Consider the following 23226-nt stretch of genomic DNA (forward strand, 5'->3'; position numbering starts at 1 on the left):
CTTGGAAGATTCGCCTCTTAATTAGGTGCATTTTACTCCACCGGTCCTATTGATTAAGGCTATGACCGCACTTTGCGTCGTCCTACTTGCAGTTCAGAACGCATGTTTTGGCCTTAATTGATTTAGCCAAAGTTGCCTTTTCCAGAAATGTAGCGCTAAAATGCATGCATATTTACTGCGTTTTAGATGCGTTTTTCCATGCTTTTTCCCTTGCGTTTTGACAGATGCGTTTTGAACATCAAGACACTGCTAAATAAAGTTTAAACAGTGAAACACAAGAGGAAAAAAAAGCAAAACATACATATTTATTGAATTAATAAAGAAAATATATATGTCATGAAATTATAGCGGTTTTATAATATTTATTGTTAAAATAGCACTAAAATCATAATTTTCTTTAATTTCATTGTCGGACTATGTGTGTGTAAAGGGACATATGATTCCATTATTTTAATGTCAGAAAAGCATACGTTTTTGAAGGTAAAAATGCATTCTTTCTGCAGCTAAAAAGCAGGTAACACGCTGGAATTTTGATGGTTGTTGCTTTTAGCTACTTCTCATTGACTTCAATGTAAGCAAAACACTGCAGAAATGGCAAAAACAATTGACATGCTGCTTCTTTGAAAGCATGTTTTTTGCCACAAAATATGCAAATTAAACGCAGCATTTTCAAACGCAAAGTGCGGACAGGAAATCTTCGTTTTCCATAGCCTATCATGGAAAACCAAAACGCATGCCTTTTGGCATGAAAATGCTGCTGCTCAAAACGCTGCTGAAACGCAGTAAAAACGCAAAGTGCGGTCATACCCTAAGGCTATGTGTCCACGGGAGAATGTAGCTGCGGATTTTTCTGCATCAAAATCCGCAGCTTTCCCCCAAAATCCGCACCTTTTCAAAGGTGCGGATTTACCACGGATTTACCGCGGAATTGCCGCGAATTTGATGCGGATATTGTTGCGGATTTTTTTTTTCCCCCAATTTTAAAGCCAAAATCCGGAACAAAATCCGCAACAATAATTGACATGTTGCAGATTTTTCCGGACGAAAATCCGCACCATTTCCGCTGCGGAAAAATCCGCGGCGTGGACACAGCATTCCCAAAATGCCATAGAAATGTCTGGGGAGTAGCTGTGCTGCAGATTTTTGGGAAATCCGCGGCTTTTCCGCGAGAAATCCGCGGCAAAATCCGCGCATTTTCCGCAGCGTGGGCACATAGCCTAAGACTGTTTTGACAATACATTGGGGCCCGTGTCTCTACTTCATCTCATCCTGCACTACAAACTTTAAGGTAACATCTGGGTGCATTAAAAACTACAGGAAAAAAAAAATAAATAAAAAAAAAAAATTGTCATGGAGCATATTTTATCAAATTGTTTTGTTTGTGCCATAAGTCTGGAGTATAACTGTTTGAAATGTTGTAACTGTTTTGTGCAGCTCATACTTTTGGGAATTTTTTGTGAGGGGCTGCTAATGTGGAGGATTTTGTGTATGAGCTGTTGGTGAGTGTCTGCTATTGTGGGGTATCCAGTGTATGAGGGGCTATAACTGTGGATGATTCAGAGTATGATGTTCAGATATTGTGGGGGATTCAGTGTATAAGGGGCTGATACTGTGAGGACTAAGTGTTAAAGGGGTTGTTACTGAAGTGGATTAAGTGTATGAGAAGCTGCTATTGTGTGGGATTTAGTGTATGAAAGGCTGCTATTGTGGGGGATTCAGTGTATGAGGGACTGCTATTCTGGGGATTCTATGTATCACGCGCAGATATTGTGGGGGATTCAGTGTATGAGGAGCTGTTACTGAGAGGACTAAGTGTATTAGGGGCTGCTACTGAAGTGGACTAAATGTATGAGAAGCTGCTATTTTGGGGGATTCAGTGTATAAGGAGCCAATTATATGGGGGATTCAGTATATTAGGAGCCAATTCTATGGGGGATTCAGTGTATGAGGAGCCAATTCTATGGGGGATTCAGTGTATGAGGAGTCAATTCTATGGGGGATTCAGTATATGAGGAGCCAATTCTGGGGGGATACAGTGTATAAGGAGCCAATTCTATGGGGGATTCAGTGTATGAGGAGCCAATTCTGGGGGGATTCAGTGTATAAGGAGCCAATTCTATGGAGGATTCAGTATATGAGGAGCCAATTCTGGGGGGATTCAGTGTATGGGGAGCCAATTCTGGGGGGATTCAGTATATGAGGAGCCAATTCTGGGGGGATTCAGTGTATAAGGAGCCAATTCTGGGGGGATTCAGTATATGAGGAGCTGATTCTGGGGGGATTCAGTGTATAAATCCCCTCCCCTTTAAGGCCAAATACCAGGAAGTTTCAAAAACAAAGCGGCTTTATTTAAAGTATGACACACTTTACAGAGACAAAAAGCGCAGCCTCAAAAACCTGATAAAAAATTCATGTAAAAAAAAAAAACACGCAAAAACAAAATGGAAACAATGTAAGTAACCTAATTTCCATAATAGGTGCAGAAATGGAGCAGAAATTCTGTAGCATAGAAAACTCAAACACTGAACGTGGGAAGGAAGCCGCCGGGGCCCCTGTGCTGTTCTTGCATCGGGCCCTTTCCTGTCTGCGTCCAACACCGACTCACCGCTCTACAGAGGCACAGTGGAGGCTTCATGCAACTCTACAGCCTCTATATTACAGCTCCGTACAGACGACCGCGTGCATAGTCTTTATAATGGCTCACATTTATTCCAATTTTACTACACGCGTAGTTTCCTGATGGGATGCTGTACAAGAAAAACAGTCATCAAAATTGTATCTCCGTTTATTAATACAATCAGTTTACATCGTTACTAGCTAAATAAAGCAGTACTTTAGGCAAAAGTGTACAAATAGGCAAGACAAAGGCAGCGTAAATAATGCCCTTTATGGCTTTCACATTGGATATTATACCTATTCCATCAATTCATTTTCTGCATACAGGAGAACATCTCCTGAAAAGTCTCCAGATACCAGATGGAAATTGGAAAATAAATTTTCATTTTTTTTTTGTTAATAATAATTGTTGTACAGTTTTCATTTATATCTAGTTTTTCTTGTGTTTGCATCCATACAACATGGCCACTTGAGCGCTGCCACCGGCCCAGACGTTGGATTTTTTTGGCTTTGCTCTGTGTACATTTGGAAAACTGTCATAAATTAGATAGAAATTTCATCTCCATATGAAAAACAGGCCAAATCCTAACACTCGATGCTGTTTTTTGCCACCATTCTGACAAATGTGAGACAAGATAAATCCCAATAATGGATGGGGGCCGAGAGGCCGTACCATCCCCACCCCCAACAGTCATGCAGTTATCACCTATCCAAGAGACTGGTCAGGGTGGGTGGTGTAAGATATCTGGGACCACCAACAACGATAACGAGGGTCTTGAGACATCTGAGTGAATATACCGTACAATACATGTCAACCTCTCAATTTACTTCTAAGGTAACTAAGGAGAGCCAAAGTCTCCTTCAACAGGATGAGAGTCCCATCTGTAGACCGTTCTTTTTGGGTTATTGCCCCTCATAAGTACAAGGGAAGGGACTGGTTGACGAGATGAGATAATTTCCTTGTAGCTCATGGGGTTGCTCCTTCTATTTGTGGTCATCTGGCTTATATTGTTTTACAGGCAATGCTTCTTAGAAAAGGTTTGTAAATTGCTATCCCACATAAAGAAGGACACTCCGGGGCCGCGCATTAGTCTTCATGCATATGCACTGCCCGGCATTTGGTGTCTGTGATTGGTTGCAGTCAGATGGACCCCCACACTGAGTGACAGCGTGTCTTACGCTTCCAATCACAGACCCAGTCTGCAGGTCTATATCGTGCAGTAAAAATAAGTACAGTGGAACCTTGGATTACGAGCATAATTGGTTCCGGGTGTGAGCTCTTAAACCAAGTTACTCTTATATCAAAGCGAATTTTCCCATAGGAAATAATTGAAACACAGACAATTCGTTCCACAACCCAAAAATATTTACAGTATTTATACAAACTTATTACAGTAATACAAAACAATGTACTGTATTCATATAAAATTATTACACTACACTAATACAAAATACTGTACTGTACAGTAAAATCATATAAAACAATTAAACTGCACGTTAGCTTACAAGAGAATTGTTGGTGTGCGAGAGGTACAGTACAAGCAATGTGCTGCACTGGTTAGCCGAGAGTACAATACTGTGTCCACAAATGCAAATTGATAGAATTGCTATATAGTATATACTGTACTGTACAATGGTATACTGTGTACAGTATACAGCACATATGTACAGAAAGTTACCTCCAGAGCGGGTCAGAGCACGGTGAAAGGACAGAACCGGAAGTGTGCACGGTGGGAATTTGCTCTTATTGCAAAGCATTGCTCTTAAACCAAGTTACAAATTTGTTAAAAGCTTTGCTTGTCTTGTAAAACGCTCTTAAACTAAGTTACTCTTAAACCAAGGTTCCACTGTAAAAGAATAAATTTGCGTAGGGTCCCTCCATAATATGATACCCAGCACATATAAAGCCGACGGCTACAGGTGGCAGACCCCAGCCTTGCGCTTATCTTGGCTGTGTATCAAAGTAAGAGGAACCGCATGCGGCTTTTTTATTTATTTATTTATTTATTTATATAGATAACTTTAAATAACGTCATGCAGGAAGAGCAGGGTAAAGTGCGACAATCCTGGGTGGCTGCAGGCTTCTATTTTTAGGCTGGGGGGAGCCCAATAACCATGGATCTCTCCAGCCTGAGACTACCAGCCCCAACTATCGGGCTTTATTGTGGCTGGGTAACAAAATTGTGGGAAACCTCACATCGTTCTTTTTAATTATTTATTTAAATAATAAAACCCCCAAAAAAACGCATGTGGTTCCTCTTATTTTGACTCAGAGCCAAGATAAGTGCTCGGCTGGTGCTGCAGCCTGTAGCCGTATGTTTCATCTGTGCTGGGTATCATAATATGGGGGGACTCAATGCTATTTTTTTTTGTATTTATTTTTATACCATGATAGAAACTCATAGCGTCTGTGATTGGAAGCAGTCAGCTGACACGCTGACAGTCAAGGTGGGAGCACGTCTGACTGCAACCAATCACAGACGCCAGTGAGTGGGGAAAGCAGTGCATATGCATGAAGGCTAATGCGCAGCCCTGGAAGTGAATGAGCGGTTGCGGGAGCATTTACAGTCACGTCGGAACCTTGGTAAGTACAGCTCGCTTGATCCTATCCCCCTGTCCCTTCTACCACCATTTTTAATTGCCAGATTCTGGTTCCCATAGACTTATATGGGAACCAGCGTAAGGCCATATAAATCCGGTTAGGTCCGTCAGTCCCGGTTATCTGAGTCCGTCCACCACTATTTCTTGCCCCCAATCGGCACAGAACAGGGTGTTATATAGGGAGCCTGATGGCTGAGTACTAACAGAGGGGAGGTCTCATTACTAAACTCTGCCAGTTACTCTATTTTCCCAGCCATTATGAATACATGCAGTTTTTATAGCATCCCTGAAGCCTATGTAAACCACTCATATGCTGATGTCGGGACTAGTCTGTTTACAGAGGTATCTGGAACAATTACTGGATCATTGCTTAAAAGCGACGTTTCCAAAATGTGCTCCTGTTTCCGGCTCTCGGTGCCGGGTGTCATGTTCTGTCTGTACAAATGTTTGTGTTTTTGTATTGAGCTGCTTTGTTGGATGGATGCTCTTGGCTCAGGTGGCGTTCGCTTTCTGTTTCCAGATTATCAGGAGCATTTCAGCTGTTTTCCAGCAAGATCACGTTCCCTCAGCAGACAACACCAATTATTTTCTTTTTTTTTCTCTCGTTTTATTTTCTGGCCTACAAAAGATGCAGCCATTTACTACAGAGTAATTCACTTTGCTTGTTTTATTCCTCCAGGAAATCGAGACTGTAAGTCAATGCCTTCCCGAAATCTGGACGACTAAAGGGATGACTTCTCATGACCATAGCCCTCACTTATCCTTCAGAGGAGCCACAGATTTTCAGCCAAGGTACTACTCTTTTTGTATCAGACATTGCATAATGTACGGGACCACGTCACAATGCTGAGTCCTGGCTGTGATAAAGTGGCCAGATAGCTCTGTGTGTCCGTCAATGGCAGTAAATGACCCAGCGAGCTACGTGCAGACAGGCTTTAAGGTTCTGTTTGAACAGGAACCACTGTGCATTGCCAATCTCTAATCATGTCCTATTTATTTGATTCGTTTTTTTCTTAGACTAAAGGCCCCGTCACACTAAGCAACATCGCTAGCAACATCGCTGCTAACGAACAAATTTTGTGACGTAGCAGCGATGATGCTAGCGATGTTGCTGTGTGTGACATCCAGCAACAACCTGGCCCCTGCTGTGAGGTCGTTGGTTGTTGCTGAATGTCCTGGGCCATTTTTTAGTTGTTGCTGTCCGGCTGTGAAGCACAGATCGCTGTGTGTGACAGCGACAGAGCAACAACTAAATGTGCAGGCAGCAGGAGCCGGCTTCTGCGGACGCTGGTAACCAATGTAAACATCGGGTAACCAAGAAGCCCTGTCCTTGGTTACCCGATATTTACCTTTGATACCAGCCTCCGCCGCTCTCACGGTCAGTGCCGGCTCCTGCTGTGTGCACATGTAGCTACAGCACACATCGGGAAATTAACCCCATGTGTGCTGTAACTAGGAGAGCAAGGAGCCAGCGCTAAGCATTGTGCGCTGCTCCCTGCTCTGTGCACATTTAGCTGCAGCACACATCGGGTTAATTAACCCCATGTGTGCTGTAACTAGGAGAGCAGGGAGCCAGCGCTAAGCAGTGTGCGCTGCTCCCTGCTCTGTGCACATTTAGCTGCAGCACACATCGGGTTAATTAACCCCATGTGTGCTGTAACTAGGAGAGCAGGGAGCCAGCGCTAAGCAGTGTGCGCTGCTCCCTGCTCTGTGCACATTTAGCTGCAGCACACATCGGGTTAATTAACCCCATGTGTGCTGTAACTAGGAGAGCAGGGAGCCAGCGCTCAGTGTTCGCTGCTCCCTGCTCTCTGCACGTGTAGCTCCGTGCAGTGGTAACCAAGGTAAATATCGGGTTGGTTACCCGATATTTACCTTAGTTACCAAGCGCAGCATCTTCCACGCGGCGCTGGGGGCTGGTCACTGGTTGCTGGTGAGCTCACCAGCAACTTGTGTAGCCACGCTCCAGCGATTCCTGCCAGGTCAGGTTGCTGGTGGGATCGCTGGAGCGTTGCAGTGTGACATCTCACCAGCAACCTCCTAGCAACTTACCAGCGATCCCTATCGTTGTTGGGATCGCTGGTAAGTTGCTTAGTGTGACTGGACCTTAAATCTAAAACAGAACGGGACGTGCTGCTGAGAATACTGGGTCACATTTAATGAATGAGTGGAGGGGGTTGAATTACTTTAATTTGTGTGTTGAAATACAGCTGAAACAGTAGATACCGTGTTTTCCCAAAATTAGGACACTGTCTTATACTTTTTTTTGCCCCCAAAAAAGCGCTAGGTCTTATTTTTGGAGTAGGTCTTGTTCTTAGAGAAACATGGTTGGGGTAAGTTTGCACCCCCAAAAAGGCAAGACCCCCCTTCCCAGGAGATTCATACTTACAAGACCCTGGACGTCTGTTTAGCTCCCAGGTCCTTCCTGTGATCTCCAGAGGGCCCTCCCAGCAGGTATGCTGCATGCCGTCCTCCCCTGCTTCTGGCCGACACACACACACATCAGATTGCACACACACACTCATACAGACACACACATACTCATACAGACACACACATACACACACACAATCACCGATCAGATCGCACTCACACACTCATAGTCACTCACCACATCCAGTAGTACAGAATACCTCCAGCCACAGGGAAAGATGTGAGAAAGTTACGCGTTGCTGGTCTCGTAAACATTGCAGCCGTAGGTCCTTGCGTTCCACCGCACTCCGTCTCGGGATTCTTCCGGCCAGAAGAAATCGGTATCGCTGGATGTGGTGAGTGTGTGTGTGTGTGTGGTCTGATGTGTGATTGTGTGTGTGGTCTGTTGTGTGTGGATGGGAGATCTGATGTGTGTGGGTGTGTGATCCACCTCAGGGTCCCCCGCTCAGCGCCTGCTGAGTGTGATTGTGGGGTGATTGCTTTCTATAATGAAGTGTCCTACAGTAACTTTAACTTTTTTAGCTGCACGGACACTTCTTTATTGAACCACAACTAGGGCTTATTTTTAGGGTAGTGCTTATATTTAAGCCTTGCTCCAAAAATGCTGAAAATCCCTGCTAGGGCTTATTTTTGGGGGGAGGGCTTTTTTTTTTTTTTTTGAAAAACACGGTAACCACAGGGTAAGGCACTGGCGGGCACTGACAGAAAACGGCCCCTGCGCAAAATCAGTATATGGGCCCTTTTAGTCCAATAACTCCTCAAAATACACACTCCCATCTGCTTTGGTGGTGTGTGGCCTCTTGGGCCCCTGGGCAGCTGTACTGGTTGCACCATTGATATGTCCGCCTCTGATAAGGGTATGTGCACATATTTCAATTCTGCAGCAATTTCTCTGCTGCTGCTGCAAACCAAAAAAGCTTTTGACAGGAAAAATGCTGACTAAAACAAGTGCATTTTAGCATGATTTTTTTTTTTTACTTGCATTTTTTCCCATTCATTTTAATGAATGGAAAATGCTGCAGAAGAAACAGAAAGAATTGGCATACTGCAGATTTGAGGGAAAATCTCCGTGATGTATAATACCTAAAAAATATTTTTTTTTTGCTCTAATCCACCTTATATATGTGATTTAGTGGAAATATATTTAAATGATTACCAGTTTTCCCTTTCCCTGGTTTCCAGCGAATCTCCTGGACCCTTTTGGCCCACATAAGGCTACTTTCACACATCAGGTTTTTTCCATCAGGCACAATCCGGAAAAAAGCGGGTAAAACGGATTCGGTACCGCATCCGTTTTATCCCCATAGATTTGCATTGTTACCGGATTGTACCTGATGGCTTTGCGTTGCATCCGTTTTTTTCCGGATGCGGCAAAATTAATTAAAGCGGCGGCCGGAGGCAACGTATCTTGCAACGTTTTTTTGTCCGGCAAAAAAACGCATTGCGCCGATACGGCGTGTTTTACAATGGAAGCCTATGGACGCTGGATCTGGCGCAATGCGGCAAAAAACGTATGCGCCTGCCGGATCAGTTTTTGTAAACTGCGCATGCTCCAATGTTTAGAAAAAACAGATCCAGCAAAAAAAACTGGCAAAACGGATCCATTGGATCCGTTTTTTTTACGCATCCGGCATAACGGATCCGTTAAAAAACGGATCTGGTGGATACGGTTTTTACATTTATTGCCGGATCCGTTGGATCAGGAAAAAAAAGGATTGTGCCTGAATGCAGAAAACTGATGTATGAAAGTAGCCTAAAGGGGGCTTTACACGCTACGACATCGCTAATGCGAACTCGTTGGGGTCACGGAATTGGTGACGCACATCCGGCCGCATTAGCGATGCCGTTGCGTGTGACACCGATGAGCGATTTTGCATCGTTGACATGGGGGTCCATTCTCAAAAATCGCTACTGCAGCAGTAACGAGGTTCTTCCTCGTTCCTGCGGCAGCACACATCGCTCCGTGTGACGCCGCAGAAACGAGGAAGCTCTCCTTACCTGCCTCCCGACTGCTATGCGGAAGGAAGGAGGTGGGCGGGATGTTACGTCCCGCTCAGCTCCGCCCCTCCGCTGCTATTGGGCGGCCGCTCAGTGACGTCGCTGTGATGCCGCACGGACCGCCCCCTTAGAAAGGAGGCGGTTCGCTGGTCACAGCGACGTCGCCGGGCAGGTATGTGTGACGGGTCTGGGCGATGTTGTGCGGCACGGGCAGCGATTTGTCGCGCAACAGATGGGGGCGGGTACCCACACTAGCAATATCGGGACCGATATCGCAGTGTGTAAAGCCCACTTTAGTCTATGAGAGCAAAAAACAAGGCTCCATAGACTTACAGAGAGAAAGCGACTTCTGCTTCAGAAGTGAACCCTTATCTGATCTGGGGAGTCTATTTTCTGGTTACAGGGGCTAGAAGAAGACCGGGGGATGTAACTTAATTTTTATATATGTTTAAATGCACTGTTTGTTCAATTGTTTATAATGTGAAACATTCCTATAATGAAACATTGGGCCAAAAAAAACATTAAATAGCATAAAAAATAAAAGTTGTAAGATGTAAACTTAAAGGGGTTTTCTAGTTTCAGAAAACCCCCTCTCCCCAGCTGTTTTATTTTACATATTACAGTTTTTTTATAGGTTTATAGCAGAAACCTTTTACTTACTATCACATCATTGTGCCTGATCTCATCTGCTGATAATATTTATAAATATCAAAGAAAGGAATCCGAGCTCAGTTGTAAGGCTGCTTTCACACTACGTCTTTTTAACATGCGTCCTGAACGTTTTTTTGCTGCAAAAGCGGATCCAGCTTTTACAGCAAAAAACGCATGTAAACGCATGTGTTACTTTGCAGGATCCTGTCACTAGATGTTTAGGGGCGGGCATTGGAGTCATGTGATCGGGAGTGAGGGGAACTAAACGTGCCAGACTGGGAGCCGGCATCTGACAGCTGCGCGGCTCGTAACCAAGGTAAACATCGGGTATACCTGCTTGGATACCCGATATTTACTTTGGTTACGAGCGTCTGCAGCTGCTAGGAGCCGGGCTCCCTGCACACGTTACCAACGTAAACATCGGGTAACTAAGATAAGTGGTTACCCGATATTTACCTTGGTTACGAGTGTCCGCAGCTCTCAGGTGGGGGAGAGGGAGGGGGAGAGACAGAGAGAGAGGGAGGAGAGAGAGGGGGAGAGGGAGAAGAGAGAGGGGGAGATAGACTGATCACGGAGACTGGTTCTGTGCATGCTCAGTAGAGCAAGCAGGATCCTGTCTATCAGCATGCCAGCGTTCACATGCGTTTGCGTGCAGTATAGTCAGGATCCAGCAATTTGCAGAAGTTGGACGCAGCTCAAAAACGCTACAAGTAGCGTTTTTGAAAGATGTTAAAAAACTGCAAGTCGCTGGATCCTCACTATAACGCACGCAAACGCAGGTGAACGGATGTTAACGCGAGTCCATTGCAAATGCATTGAAATGAAAACGCATTTGCACTGGATCCGTTTCTGCGTTAAAAAAACGTTCAGGACGCATGTTAAATAAACGTAGTGTGAAAGCAGCCTAATAATGGCATTTTGTAACTGGATCCCCGCAGAATGTTTATTCATGAATGTATTAGACGCATTGTATATTGTACAGGTGTGGTTATTTGTTTCTATAGCTACTATCAGGAATATATTGAAAGAATATATCAGGACGTTACATGAATGGAAACTCTCTATGCTACAAACATAAAGCAGTCTGCTAATGGACTATTGCAGAAAATATATGAAAACTGTCTGTTGTTTCCCTTAAAGGGGTTGTCCGGTCTTCTGGTAAGTCAGCATTCACACTATTACTAGCAGAGTTGTAAATCCTTACAGTGTGGGGTGCCCACTTAGCCAGGATTCTCCGGCATTGTCGCTGAAAGTGTGCAGTCCTGTAATGGCATGGATGCGATTTTTGTACACAGAGTCACATGCCGACTAGACATGCTAGGCTTCTCTCAGTTCTCTGGTATTAGTAAAGATGAGCATGTCTAGTTGGAATGTGGCCGGAATTATGCAAATCTCATACTTGATGTCACTTGACCGCCCACTCTCACCTGCAATGCCGGAGAATGCTGATAGCATGTGTGCACTGCACACTTTAAAGTGAACCTGTCAGGTGCATTATGCACCCAGGACTGCGAACAGTTCTGGGTGCATATTGATAATCCCTGTCTAGCAGTCTCTGTATGTACTAACATAAATAAACAGAGCTTTAGACAAATTATTTCTAAAGAACGTTTATTATATGCCAATGAGGTCAAGGACTAGTCGCAAGGGCGTGAGTTCCCTTGGCTAGTCGGCCCCCTTAGCATGTTAGCACACCCCTGTAGGCGTACTAACATACTAATGAATACACAGCGACGCCGCACATACCTCACTCTTGATGGCGGCCGGCTGAGGATGGATGCGCACAGCACATGATCCGGAGTCCCCGGGACTGCCAGTCATGCGCACTATACCTCACTGAATCTGGGAAGCTTACACCCGGCACCAATTTAGTGTGCATGATTAGAAGTCCAAGGGACTTCGGATCATGCACATCCATCCTCCTCCGGCCGCCATGAACAGTGAGGTATGTGCGGCGAAGCTGCACATTCATTAGCATGTTAGTACGCCCACAGGGGCCTGCTAACATGCTAAGGGGGCCGACTAGCCAAAGGAACTCACGCACTTGCAACTAATCGCTGACCTCATTATGCGCATATAAGAAACGATCTTTAGAAATACTTTTTCTAAAGATCTCTTTATCTATGCTACTGTATACAGGGACGATTAGGCAGGGATTAGCAATATGCACCCAGAACTGCTCGTGGTGCTGGGTGCATATTGCACCTGACAGGTTCCCTTTAAGTATTCAAAAGTGACTGCAAACTTATATAAAAAAACAGACAACCCCTTTAATATCCTTTTGAGTAGTTTAGAATTTTTCGATACAGTCCCCAGTGATGATACTTTATCTGCTAAAGATTAGAAAACCCATTGTTCTCTGTTGAGACTATAACATTATAGAAATAATTAAATACAACACATTCTGTATAGCTGGTGTCACACTAAACGACAGCGACAACGACGTCGCTGTTACGTCACCATTTTCGGTGACGTAACAGCGACCTTGTAAGTCGCTGTTATGATCGCTGCTTAGCTGTCAAACACAGCAGAAGCAGCGATCATAACGTCGCTGTGCTACATGTGCAGAGAGCAGGGAGCCGCGCTTAGCGCTGGCTCCTTGCACTCCTGCAGCACACATCGGGTTAATTAACCCGATGTGTGCTGCAGCTACATGTCACAGTTCAGAGAGCAGGGAGCCGCGCTTAGCGCTGGCTCCTTGCTCTCCTGCAGCACACATCGGGTTAATTAACCCGATGTGTGCTGCAGCTACATGTCACAGTGCAGAGAGCAGGGAGCCGCGCGCACTGCTTAGCGCTGGCTCCTTGCTCTCCTTGCTACAGTATACATCGGGTTAATTACCCGATGCATACTGCAGCCACATGTCACAGAGCAGGAGCCGGCGCTGGCAGCAAGAGCGGAGGCTGGTAACCAGCGTAAACATCGGGTAACCAGGGAAAGGTCTTCCCTTGGTTACCCGATGTTTACGCTGGTTACAGCTTACCGCAGCTGCCAGTGCCGGCTCCTGATCGCTTCATTTCGTCGCTCTCTCGCTGTCACACACAGCGATGTGTGTGTCACAGCGGGAGAGTGACGACCAAAAAATGAAGCTGGACATTCAGCAACGACCGGCGACCTCACAGCAGGGGCCAGGTCGTTGCTGGATGTCACACACAGCGACAGCGACGGGACGTCGCTGCAACGTCACAGAAAATGGTGACGTAGCAGCGACGTCGTTGTCGTCGTCGTTATGTGTGACACCAGCTTATGATGTGATCCTCCACTGCAAGATTCCCAACCTTGTCATCAAAGAGTTATATAGATAAGCTCAATTATAACAGTACAGCTACTGTTTGTCCACCAATAGCTTATCACCAAAGGAAACAAGTGATTTCCTTCTTTTTTACTGGCTTCTATTGTTCCTTTGTATGTCCACACAGATCATATATTATGTGAAGAATCCACGTCAAAATTTGCATGAATTAGCTGTGTATTTCTTGTGGAGTTTACTGCATATTTGAATTGTAAAGATTAAATGGAACAGTGACTTGCTAGTGATCTAATATCCATAGCGTAGCTTTATTTCTGTTTAAATTCTGCTTAGATTTTTTTATACAGTATTTGGGTAAAGTCTATCTGCCACCACCAGCTCAAAAAAGGCTAAACCTGACAGACTGGCTGCTGGCTACTCTGTTTATCTCAGAGGACCCCCAACCTTCACCCTGTAACTGTTAGGGTGCTTTCACACTGCGCTTTGTCCCTCCGTTCAGTGGTCCCATCAGGGCTTCCGCCTGAACCCCCCACAAAACGGTATTCGGACGTATGCACTGACTGTGCCATTGACTATAATGGTGCAGATGGAGTTACGGTGTGCTCTGTTGTGCACCACTTTCAGGTATATATGCCTACTGGAGCAAGACACCCAGACACAGTCTACGTCTGGATGTCTGCCTCCAGTAGGCATATATGGCCAAAAATGGTGCACGACAGAGCACACGATGACTCCATCTGCATCATTATAGTCAATGGCTCCGTCGGCGTTTACATCCAAACCCCGTTTTGCCGGGATTTTGATGTAAGGCCAGACGGGACCACTGAACAACACAGTATGAAAGCACCCATATAGGGGGATCTGAACTTACAACAGGGTTCCCCCCTGGTTTGCTGCCACAGAGTAGCTGCTGGCCGAAGGAGCAAGGACAGAATCAGAAGGAAATACCATATTCTGAGGAATTCTCAGGGTCAGGTACCAGCAGGTAATCAAAAGAAAAGTCATGCGTGCTAAGGTCAGACCAGGGGGATCACGTAGAGAGACGAAGTAAGGGTGACAATCCAAGTGAAGAACAGGATGAGTTCAGCGGAAGATAGCATCAGAATACAGGGAGTAAATCAAGCACAATAACTTCTTAATTTAAGTATGGGGAGGCATCGGCAAACTGACCACGACAGGTTGTTGATTGCAGCTTCCACACTATACTGTGTGCAGAATTATTAGGCAAATGAGTATTTTCATCACATGATACTTTTTATACATGTTGTCCTACTCCAGGCTGTATAGGCTTGAGAACCAACTACCAATAAAGTAAATCAGGTGATGTGCATCTGTGTAATGGGGAGGGGTGTGGTGTAATGACATCAACACCCTATATAAGGTGTGCTTAATTATTAGGCAACTTCCTTTCCTTTGGCAAAATGGGTCAGAAGAGAGATTTGACGAGCTCTGAAAAGTCCAAAATTGTGAGATGTCTTGCAGAGGGATGCAGCAGTCTTGAAACGGCCAAACTTTTGAAGCGTGATCATTGATCAATCAACTGTTTCATGGCAAATAGCCAACAGGGTCACAAGAAGCGTGTTGGGCAAAAAAGACACAACATGACTGCCCATGAATTGAGGAAAAGCAAGCGTGAAGCTGCCAAGATGCCATTTGACACCAGTTTGGCCATATTTCAGAGCTGCAACATTACTGGAGTGTCAAAAAGCACAAGGTGTGCCATACTCAGGGACATGGCCAAGGTAAGGAAGGCTGAAAAACGACCACCTTTGAACAACAAACATAAGATAAAACGTCAAGACTAGGCCAAGAAATATCTTAAGACTGATTTTTCAAAGGTTTTATGGACTGATGAAATGAGAGTGACTCTTGATGGGCCAGAGGCTGGATCAGTAAAGGGCAGAGAGCTCCACTCCGACTCAGACGCCAGCAAGGTGGAGGTGGGTTACTGGTATGAGATGGTATTATCAAAGATGAATTTGTGGGACCTTTTCAGGTTGAGGATGGAGTGAAGCTCAATTCCCAGACCTACTGCCAGTTTCTGGAAAACCACTTCTTCAAGTAGTGGTACAGGAAGAAGTCGGTATCGTTCAAGAAAAACATTATTTTCATGCAGGACAATGCTCCATCACATGCATCCAACTACTTCACAGCATGGCTGGCCAGTAAAGGTCTAAAAGATGAAAAAATAATGACATGGCCCCCTTGTTCACCTGATCTGAACCCCATAGAGAACCTGTGGTCCCTCATAAAATGTGAGATCTACAGGAAGGGAAAACAGTACACCTCTCGGAACAGTGTCTGGGAGGCTGTGGTGGCTGCTGCACGCAATGTTGATCGTAAACAGATCAAGCAACTGACAGAATCTATGGATGGTAGGCTGTTGAGTGTCATCATAAAGAAAGGTGGCTATATTGGTCACTCATTTTTTGGGGTTTTGTTTTTGCATGTCAGAAATGTTTATTTCTAAATTTTGTGCCGTTATATTGGTTTACCTGGTGAAAATAAACAAGTGAGATCGGAATATATAGTGGAACCTCGCTTAACGAGTAACCCACTTAATGAGAATTTCGCTTAACAAGCAAAGCTTTCTGTAAATTTGTAACTCGGTTTACGAGCAAGCTTTGCTGTACGAGCAAAATACTCACCGCACACACTTCCGGTTCCATACATCCACCCCGCTCTGACCCGCTCTTGCAGTCCACAGAAACACACACAAGCACGCGCAAACACACACAAACAAACACGCACGCACACACATACAGTATTATGCTCACCTTACCTTCCGTTCCATCGCCAGCCTCATGGTTCTTGTAGTCCGCCGGTATATCGCGACGAGGGAGGAATCCTCGCGGCGAACTACAAGACCCAGGAGGCCGGCAATGGAACGGAAGGTAAGGTGAGCATAATATGTGTACCTTCCGTTCCATCGCCAGCCTCCTGGGTCCTGTAGTTCGCCGCTCCAGGATGTGTATTGGCAACCATAGCGGCGAGGCAGGAACTTCGGCTGTCAGATGCTACTCAAAGGCAGCGCGCTGACCAATCAGAGGCAAGCGGCTCCTGCCTTTGACGTCAGCGCTCTGGGTGCGGAAGGTCCTCCCTTGTCGTGCTGGTTACCAGATATACACAGCCTGTACTAGTGAACAGCAAGTCCCAGGAGGCCGGCGATGGAACGGAAGGTAAGGTGAGCATAATATGTGCGTGTGCATTCGTGTTTGTGTGTGTTTGTGTGTGTGTGTGGAGTGGCACAATAGGGGACCAGGATGGGACATTTAACAAGTTATGGAACGAATTGTCTGCATTGCAATGATTTCCTATGGGAAATCTTGCTTTGCTGAACGGGTAACTTAGTTACCAAGCACACGCCCAGAACGGATTGTTCTCGTTAACCAAGGTTCCACTGTATTTGGTTTTATTAAGTTGCGTAATAATTCTGCACAGTAATAGTTACCTGCACAAACAGATATCCTCCTAAGATAGCCAAATCTAAAAAAAAAACACTCAAACTTCCAAAAATATTAAGCTTTGATATTTATGAGTCTTTTGGGTTGATTGAGAACATATTTGTTAATCAATAATAGAAAAAATCTTCTAAAATACAACTTGCCTAATAATTCTGCCCACGGTGTAGTATCTCTGGCTGGACATCACCTACTTGTCTAGTGATAAGGTCACGACGTCTCCTCCATCACTAGTTGTAACCAAACAGTGAATACGGCAGCACTGGTGACCGCCTCGGTTGTCTGCCTCAGACATCACTGGAGCAGGTCCGGTAGTGATGTAACTATTTGAATGAGATTTGGTAAAATCCTGTTTACTTTGCTAGTTCTATAATGTTCTGCTGAAATGTGCTCAGAAAGTCTACTTTGTGAAAACCTCATTCATATTGTAAAGGAGAAATAAATTGTATAATCAGTTTAGTTTTGCTTTGTTATTCTATTGCTAAGGTTTTCTCTACAATCTTTCCATAAATCCAAATCCTTTGGACAGTGATCCTGTGCTGTAGATTTGACTGACAAAAGAATTAGAGTGATGTCAGTAGTAGGTCAAGTTTCACACCTTGTAATGAGAAGACTCCGAGCGCCATCGATTTACTATTCGTTCTTTCTCTAAATTTGCAAATTGTTTTTCCTTTGTACTATTTCAATTTTTCTCTTTAAAGTCATTTATTTTGTCTCATCACTGAAACCTATGAAGTTTTGAAAGCAATACTGCCAGAAGATTTTGGCAGTGGCTCTCTCGTAGAAAAGAAAGCAGCTCTTCAGCCAAGCCTAGCGCTCTTGTTTATGGAGGTGTTGGTGGAGATTGCTGTCAGCCAAATGAACACTTGGCCCACATCTATCTATCATCTCTATGACAAGGCTAAAGGGGTATTCTCAAGTTTGAAAGGTATCCCCAATCCACTGGATAGGGTATGAAATCCAGATTCGCTGGAACCCCACCGATCCCAAGAGTCGGGACTCTGAACAGGCCTTGGGTGAATCGATCAGTGGTCAAACATGCACACTGACTGCTCCAATCATTCTTGAAGGATCCATCAGAGATAGCTGAACACTGCTCTTTTCTGGTTTTGGCACGCCTATAAGAATGAATGCAGCAATAATCATGTCCGCATTTTTTAAAATCCCAAACAACTGGCAAGTTATTCCCTGTCCCATGAATGACCAATAACTTTCAAACTTGAGAATACACCGTTTGGTTATAACGAGCATCTCCGTCCTATAAACAGAGACAGTTTAATTACTTGAATGGGTAACATGTCATGCCTAATTATATGTGCGTGTAAATATACTTGCCTACCACAGTCTTCTCCTGGATCCAGCGCTTCTACCATCATCTTTTCAGTGACATCACCAATCTACAGACTGTGCTGTACGAGGGGCTGCTGATAAGTCTTCGGATTTGTGATCTTTTTTGTTTCTATGGTAATGAATGTTACATCACATGAAAGGCTTATGTGTCTAATGTATGTTTTCAAAATGTTGTGTTTGTTGCTTATGGCAACAGTGTTTTACGCACGAGGGAAAACAAAATGGCGTAGTCTAATGCGATATTGACACCAAAAGAGAGCAGAGGAGTGATAAAATTCTTGTTTCTGCAAGGAAAGTCTGCGAAGGATATTCATGGTGATATGTCACAGACATTGGGGGATCAATGCCCTTCCTGTTCCACAGTTAAGAACTGGGTTGCCAAATTTATAACAGGCCACTTCAGCACCAATGATGATGAATGTCCTGGACGACCGAGAGTGGTTGTTGTTCCGGAGATCGTCGATGCTGTGCACAACCTCATACTGGAGAATCAACAAATTTCAGCTAAAGCAAGGGCAGACATCATGGGGATTTGCCATGAACGTGTTTGATTCATTATCCATGAACATTTGGACATGAGGAAGCTATCTGCAAAGTGGGTCCCCAAATATTTGACAACAGATCAGTGATGCGAAAATTTCCTGGTCCATTTACAGTGTTTCTGGACTGATAAGAACTTTCTGGATCAACTGGTCACTATGGATGAGACCTGGATTTATTTGCATGACCCTGAAAACAAGAAGCAGTCAAAAGAGTGGAGGCACAGTGGTTCTCCTCGTCCAAAGAAGTTCAGGGTGCAAAAATCAGCCACTAAGGTGATGGTGTCTGTGTTCTGGGATAAGGAGGGCGTGTTGCTAGTGGACTACCTTCAAAAGGGTTCCACCATCAATACAAGGTATTACATTGAACTTTTGGACCAATTGAAGACAGCTCTGAAGGCCAAAAGGCGCGGCAAGCTGTCCAAAGGAATCTTGTTCCTGCACGATAACGCCTCCGCTCACACTGCACAAGTGACCATGGCAAAACTGGCAGAGCTTCCAGCTGGTTGATCTCCCACCTAATTCACCAGATCTAGCTGCCTCTGACTGTTGTCTGTTTGCAAACCTGTAGAAACACCTCAAGGGTAGCAAATTTCACACCATTTCTGATGCCATGGCTGCTACGGATGCCTGGTATGAAGCACAACCGAAATCCTTCTTTTTGCTAGGCTTACAAAACTTGGAATACCGATGTAAGAAGTGTGTTGGCATCAGTGTAGAGTATGTGGAATAAATGTAAAGTTTCATCATCCTATCTCGTTTCTTTCTGGGTAAAGCCAAAGACTTATCAGCAGCACCTCATATGTGTGAGGCAGAAGTCTGTTTAACAATGTAGGACTATACATCCTTGTTGTGATGTGCCACAGGCTTACCTTGTGGAAGCCACTTCCGGGTCACGCAGAGCAGAAAATCTGAAGTAGACGACCAGAATGGCGTTGGATCCACACAGGTTTAGACAAAAAAAGGTCATAGGAAGGCTTCTTCAATATAAGGTTTACATATGGACCCATATTTCAGCTATGTGCATGAACCCTTACTGTGGCGATACACAATGTGATATTTTATGACCCAATAAGACATCATTGAGAATGAAATTACGTACAAAGTTATTCTGTGATATTGTCACAAGTCTCCTACTTTTCACTATGTAAGGTAGTTACTTATCACACATTTTTCCAATTTTTATTGAAGTGGTAGAATTTGACCTTTCCAATGCATAACAGGAAACAATGGTGTAGCTTGAAGTTGATTGGCGCCAATGCAAAATCTCCAACAAGGCTTCTGACTATCGTGGCTCTTTTTTAGTGTTTGACCTTCTCATATCCACCCACTGGGCTTCAGTGAACGGGCGCGACGTCAACCTTTTGTAAGAGGGTTACGGGTAATATCCTGGGTGGAGATATGTTTCACCGAGGTTGATAGCCTCAGTGATGGGAACCCAAAAGCAGGCACCAGCATGTTAAAGGCTGAAAAGGTTAACAGGCCATATTTTTGTGAACCGTCAGAGATGGGTGGGATGGCCGTTCACATATCTCCTCCCTGGGGCCAGGACGTCAAATTGAGACCTGTGGATTCAGTCTGTTGTCTGTGTATGGAGGTGTGCAGACCTGTGCGTGCTCGTTCTAAAAGAGCTAGACAGATCCTGCAGCAGTACATGGACTGTTAACTTTTGCTTCTGTCTTTATGCTCTTTTGAGTTTTGTTATTTTTTACTAGTTTATGAAGCTTAAATAAAGCAGCTGAAGGTTAAACTAAAACCATTCCTGTGATTAGTGAGACCCACAGCTGGGTGAGCTGAACCTCCACACCCTGCACTCACTATTATCACACCCCTGACCGGAGGGCCAAGGACATACGCTACACATGCCAGTTCTCTCCTCCGCCATGCATGTTGCGTTTACAATCCTTGTGCGCTGACTGTATTATAATGTGTAACAATCTATTATATGAAGACTTTGTTCAGACAAACATTTTCAGAATAAAACTGATGTGGATTTAACAAGTAATGCAAATACATTTTCATGGCATGCTGCCCTCGTACTTTCTACAACAATGACTACAATTGTGCATCATTTCTGCCAAGGTAAATACTTGCTTCCATTGTACTCTAATTTTTCTTTACAAGGTGATTTTTTGCCTAGATTGGTTATTTAACATTGCAGAAGTGTGGAAAAAGCATATGCTAGCTCAACGGGTTATTAAACCCTATGTACAGTGCTGTGCAAATGAATTGGGACAAAGCATTTTTTAAGTAAAATCGTAAGTTGGTTACCAGTCAGTGATTAAAACCAGTTTTAACTGCTTTGAAAAGGGAAATGTGGAAAAAAAAGGAAAACGACACCAAGAACTGGTAAAACACTTATAAGAAATAGTAAAATTAATGCAAGAAAAACAAGTAAAGACCTCCAAAGAGACTTGTTCGCTGCAGGTATTGATACAGTATTAGCGATTCGACTGTACGGCGCAGGCTTCTGGAAGTTGGTCGGAGAACAACAAAGTCAGTAAAGAAAACGTCTGACATCTCCAATGAAGGCAAAACGACTCGCATGGGCAAAAAAATATAAATCTTGGACAACTAGCCAGTGGAAAAAGGTAATTTTCAGTGATGAAATCCATCTTTTTGTTCAAGGGTACAGAACAACTGTTAGAAGAAGCAAAAATAAACCATTGCGAGCTGATCATATTCAACAAACTGTAAAACACCCTCAAAAAACATGTTTTGGGGCTTTTATACAGCTGATGGTACAGGGAGCTTATTTCCTGTTGATGGGATGATGAATTCATCCAAATACATAGACGTTTTAAAACGTTTTATTGTGCCATTCATGCGTAAATTTGAAGGGACAGTCCAACAAGATTTGGCTCCATGCCACAATTCCAAGTGTGTGAAGAAATTCCTGGAAGAAAATAAAGTAGAAGTGCTGGACTGGCAATTCACCAGACTTAAGGACCATTTACACGCTGCGACATCGCTAACGATTTATCATTGAGGTCACGGTGTTTGTGACGCACATCCGGCGTAGTTAGCGACATCGTAGCGTGTGACACGTACGAGCGACCTTCAACGAACGCAAAAGAGGTAAAAATCGTTGGTTATGGAGAGGTCGTTCATTTACCAAAAATCGTTGTATGTGCAGTAACGATTTTGTTCGTCGTTCCTGCGGCAGCACACATCGTTATGCGTGACACCGCAGGAACGAGGAACCTCACTTTACCTGCGACCGCCGGCAATGCGGAAGGAAGGAGGTGGGTGGGATGTTCGGCCCGCTCATCTCTGCCCCTCCGCTTCTATTGGGCGGCCGCTTAGTGACATTGCTATGACGCCGAAAGAACCGCCCCCTTAGAAAGGAGGCGGTTCACCGGTCACAGCGACGTCGCTAGGCAGGTAAGTATGTGTGACTGTTCCTAGCGATGTTGTGCGCCACGGGTAGCGATGTGCCCGTGATGCACAACCGACAGGGGTGGGTACGCTCGCTAGCAATCTTGCTAGCGAGATGGCAGCGTGTAAAGTGCCCTTTAAATCCTATAGAAAATTTATGGAGCATTGTGACGAGACGTCTTGTCAAAATGGACTGTACAACCAAAGAACGCATGATAAACCGTGCCATACAAGTGTGGTTCTATGATGAAGAATTGAAGAATTTATGCAACAATTTGGTAGAATCAATACCAAAATGCAATGCAAATCTCATATCTGCTAAAGGAGGACATATTTCTTACTAAAATTGGTATGTAACAGTGCATTATAACATTTTATTATTAAATATTCAAAAATGTGGGTTTTTTTTTGCTTTGTCCCAATTAATTTGCACAGCACTGTAGATGTTTGTGATAGAACAGGAGTGGGAAAGACCCTCTGCAGCATTTGCTCTGGCCATCTGACAGCTTTTGGATGGGCTGTAGTGATTTTGTCGCCGGCCATTTTATTTTTCACTTTATTGCGAGCACATGCGCACAGAGTTCACTACTGAATGCCACGGCACACACAGCTCTCGATTACGTCCTGATGCTGGATTGTTGCAGTGTTAGGATGTTCTCTGTGGGTGGAGGTACCACACTTTATGCTCCTGTCTTGCTCCTGTGAAGTGTATGTATACCAGCTCCAGCGTCTCCTATGTGATGGATACACCAGCTCCAGCGTCTCCTATGTGATGGATACACCAGCTCCAGCGTCTCCTATGTGATGGATAAACCAGCCCCAGCGTCTCCTACGTGATGGATACATCAGCCCCAGCATCTCCTACGTGATGGATACATCAGCCCCAGCATCTCCTATGTGATGTATACACTAACTCCAGCATCTGCAATGTGATGGATACACCAGCCCC

General features: G+C 44.5%; 1 protein-coding gene across 4 annotated transcripts in view; it reads left to right on the plus strand.

Annotated features, from left to right (window-relative positions):
* The window catches only part of FAM13C (family with sequence similarity 13 member C), a 218460-nt gene that overhangs the window by 116981 nt on the left and 78253 nt on the right, over nucleotides 1–23226 (plus strand). For all 4 annotated transcript variants that reach the window (XM_075348703.1, XM_075348701.1, XM_075348704.1 and 1 more), the window contains exon 4: nucleotides 5897–6009. In XM_075348703.1, coding sequence (XP_075204818.1) covers nucleotides 5897–6009 — 113 coding nt within the window. The remainder of the gene's footprint in view (nucleotides 1–5896; nucleotides 6010–23226) is intronic.

Source organism: Anomaloglossus baeobatrachus, chromosome 5 (assembly GCF_048569485.1).
Source record: "Anomaloglossus baeobatrachus isolate aAnoBae1 chromosome 5, aAnoBae1.hap1, whole genome shotgun sequence".
NCBI lineage: Eukaryota > Metazoa > Chordata > Amphibia > Anura > Aromobatidae > Anomaloglossus > Anomaloglossus baeobatrachus.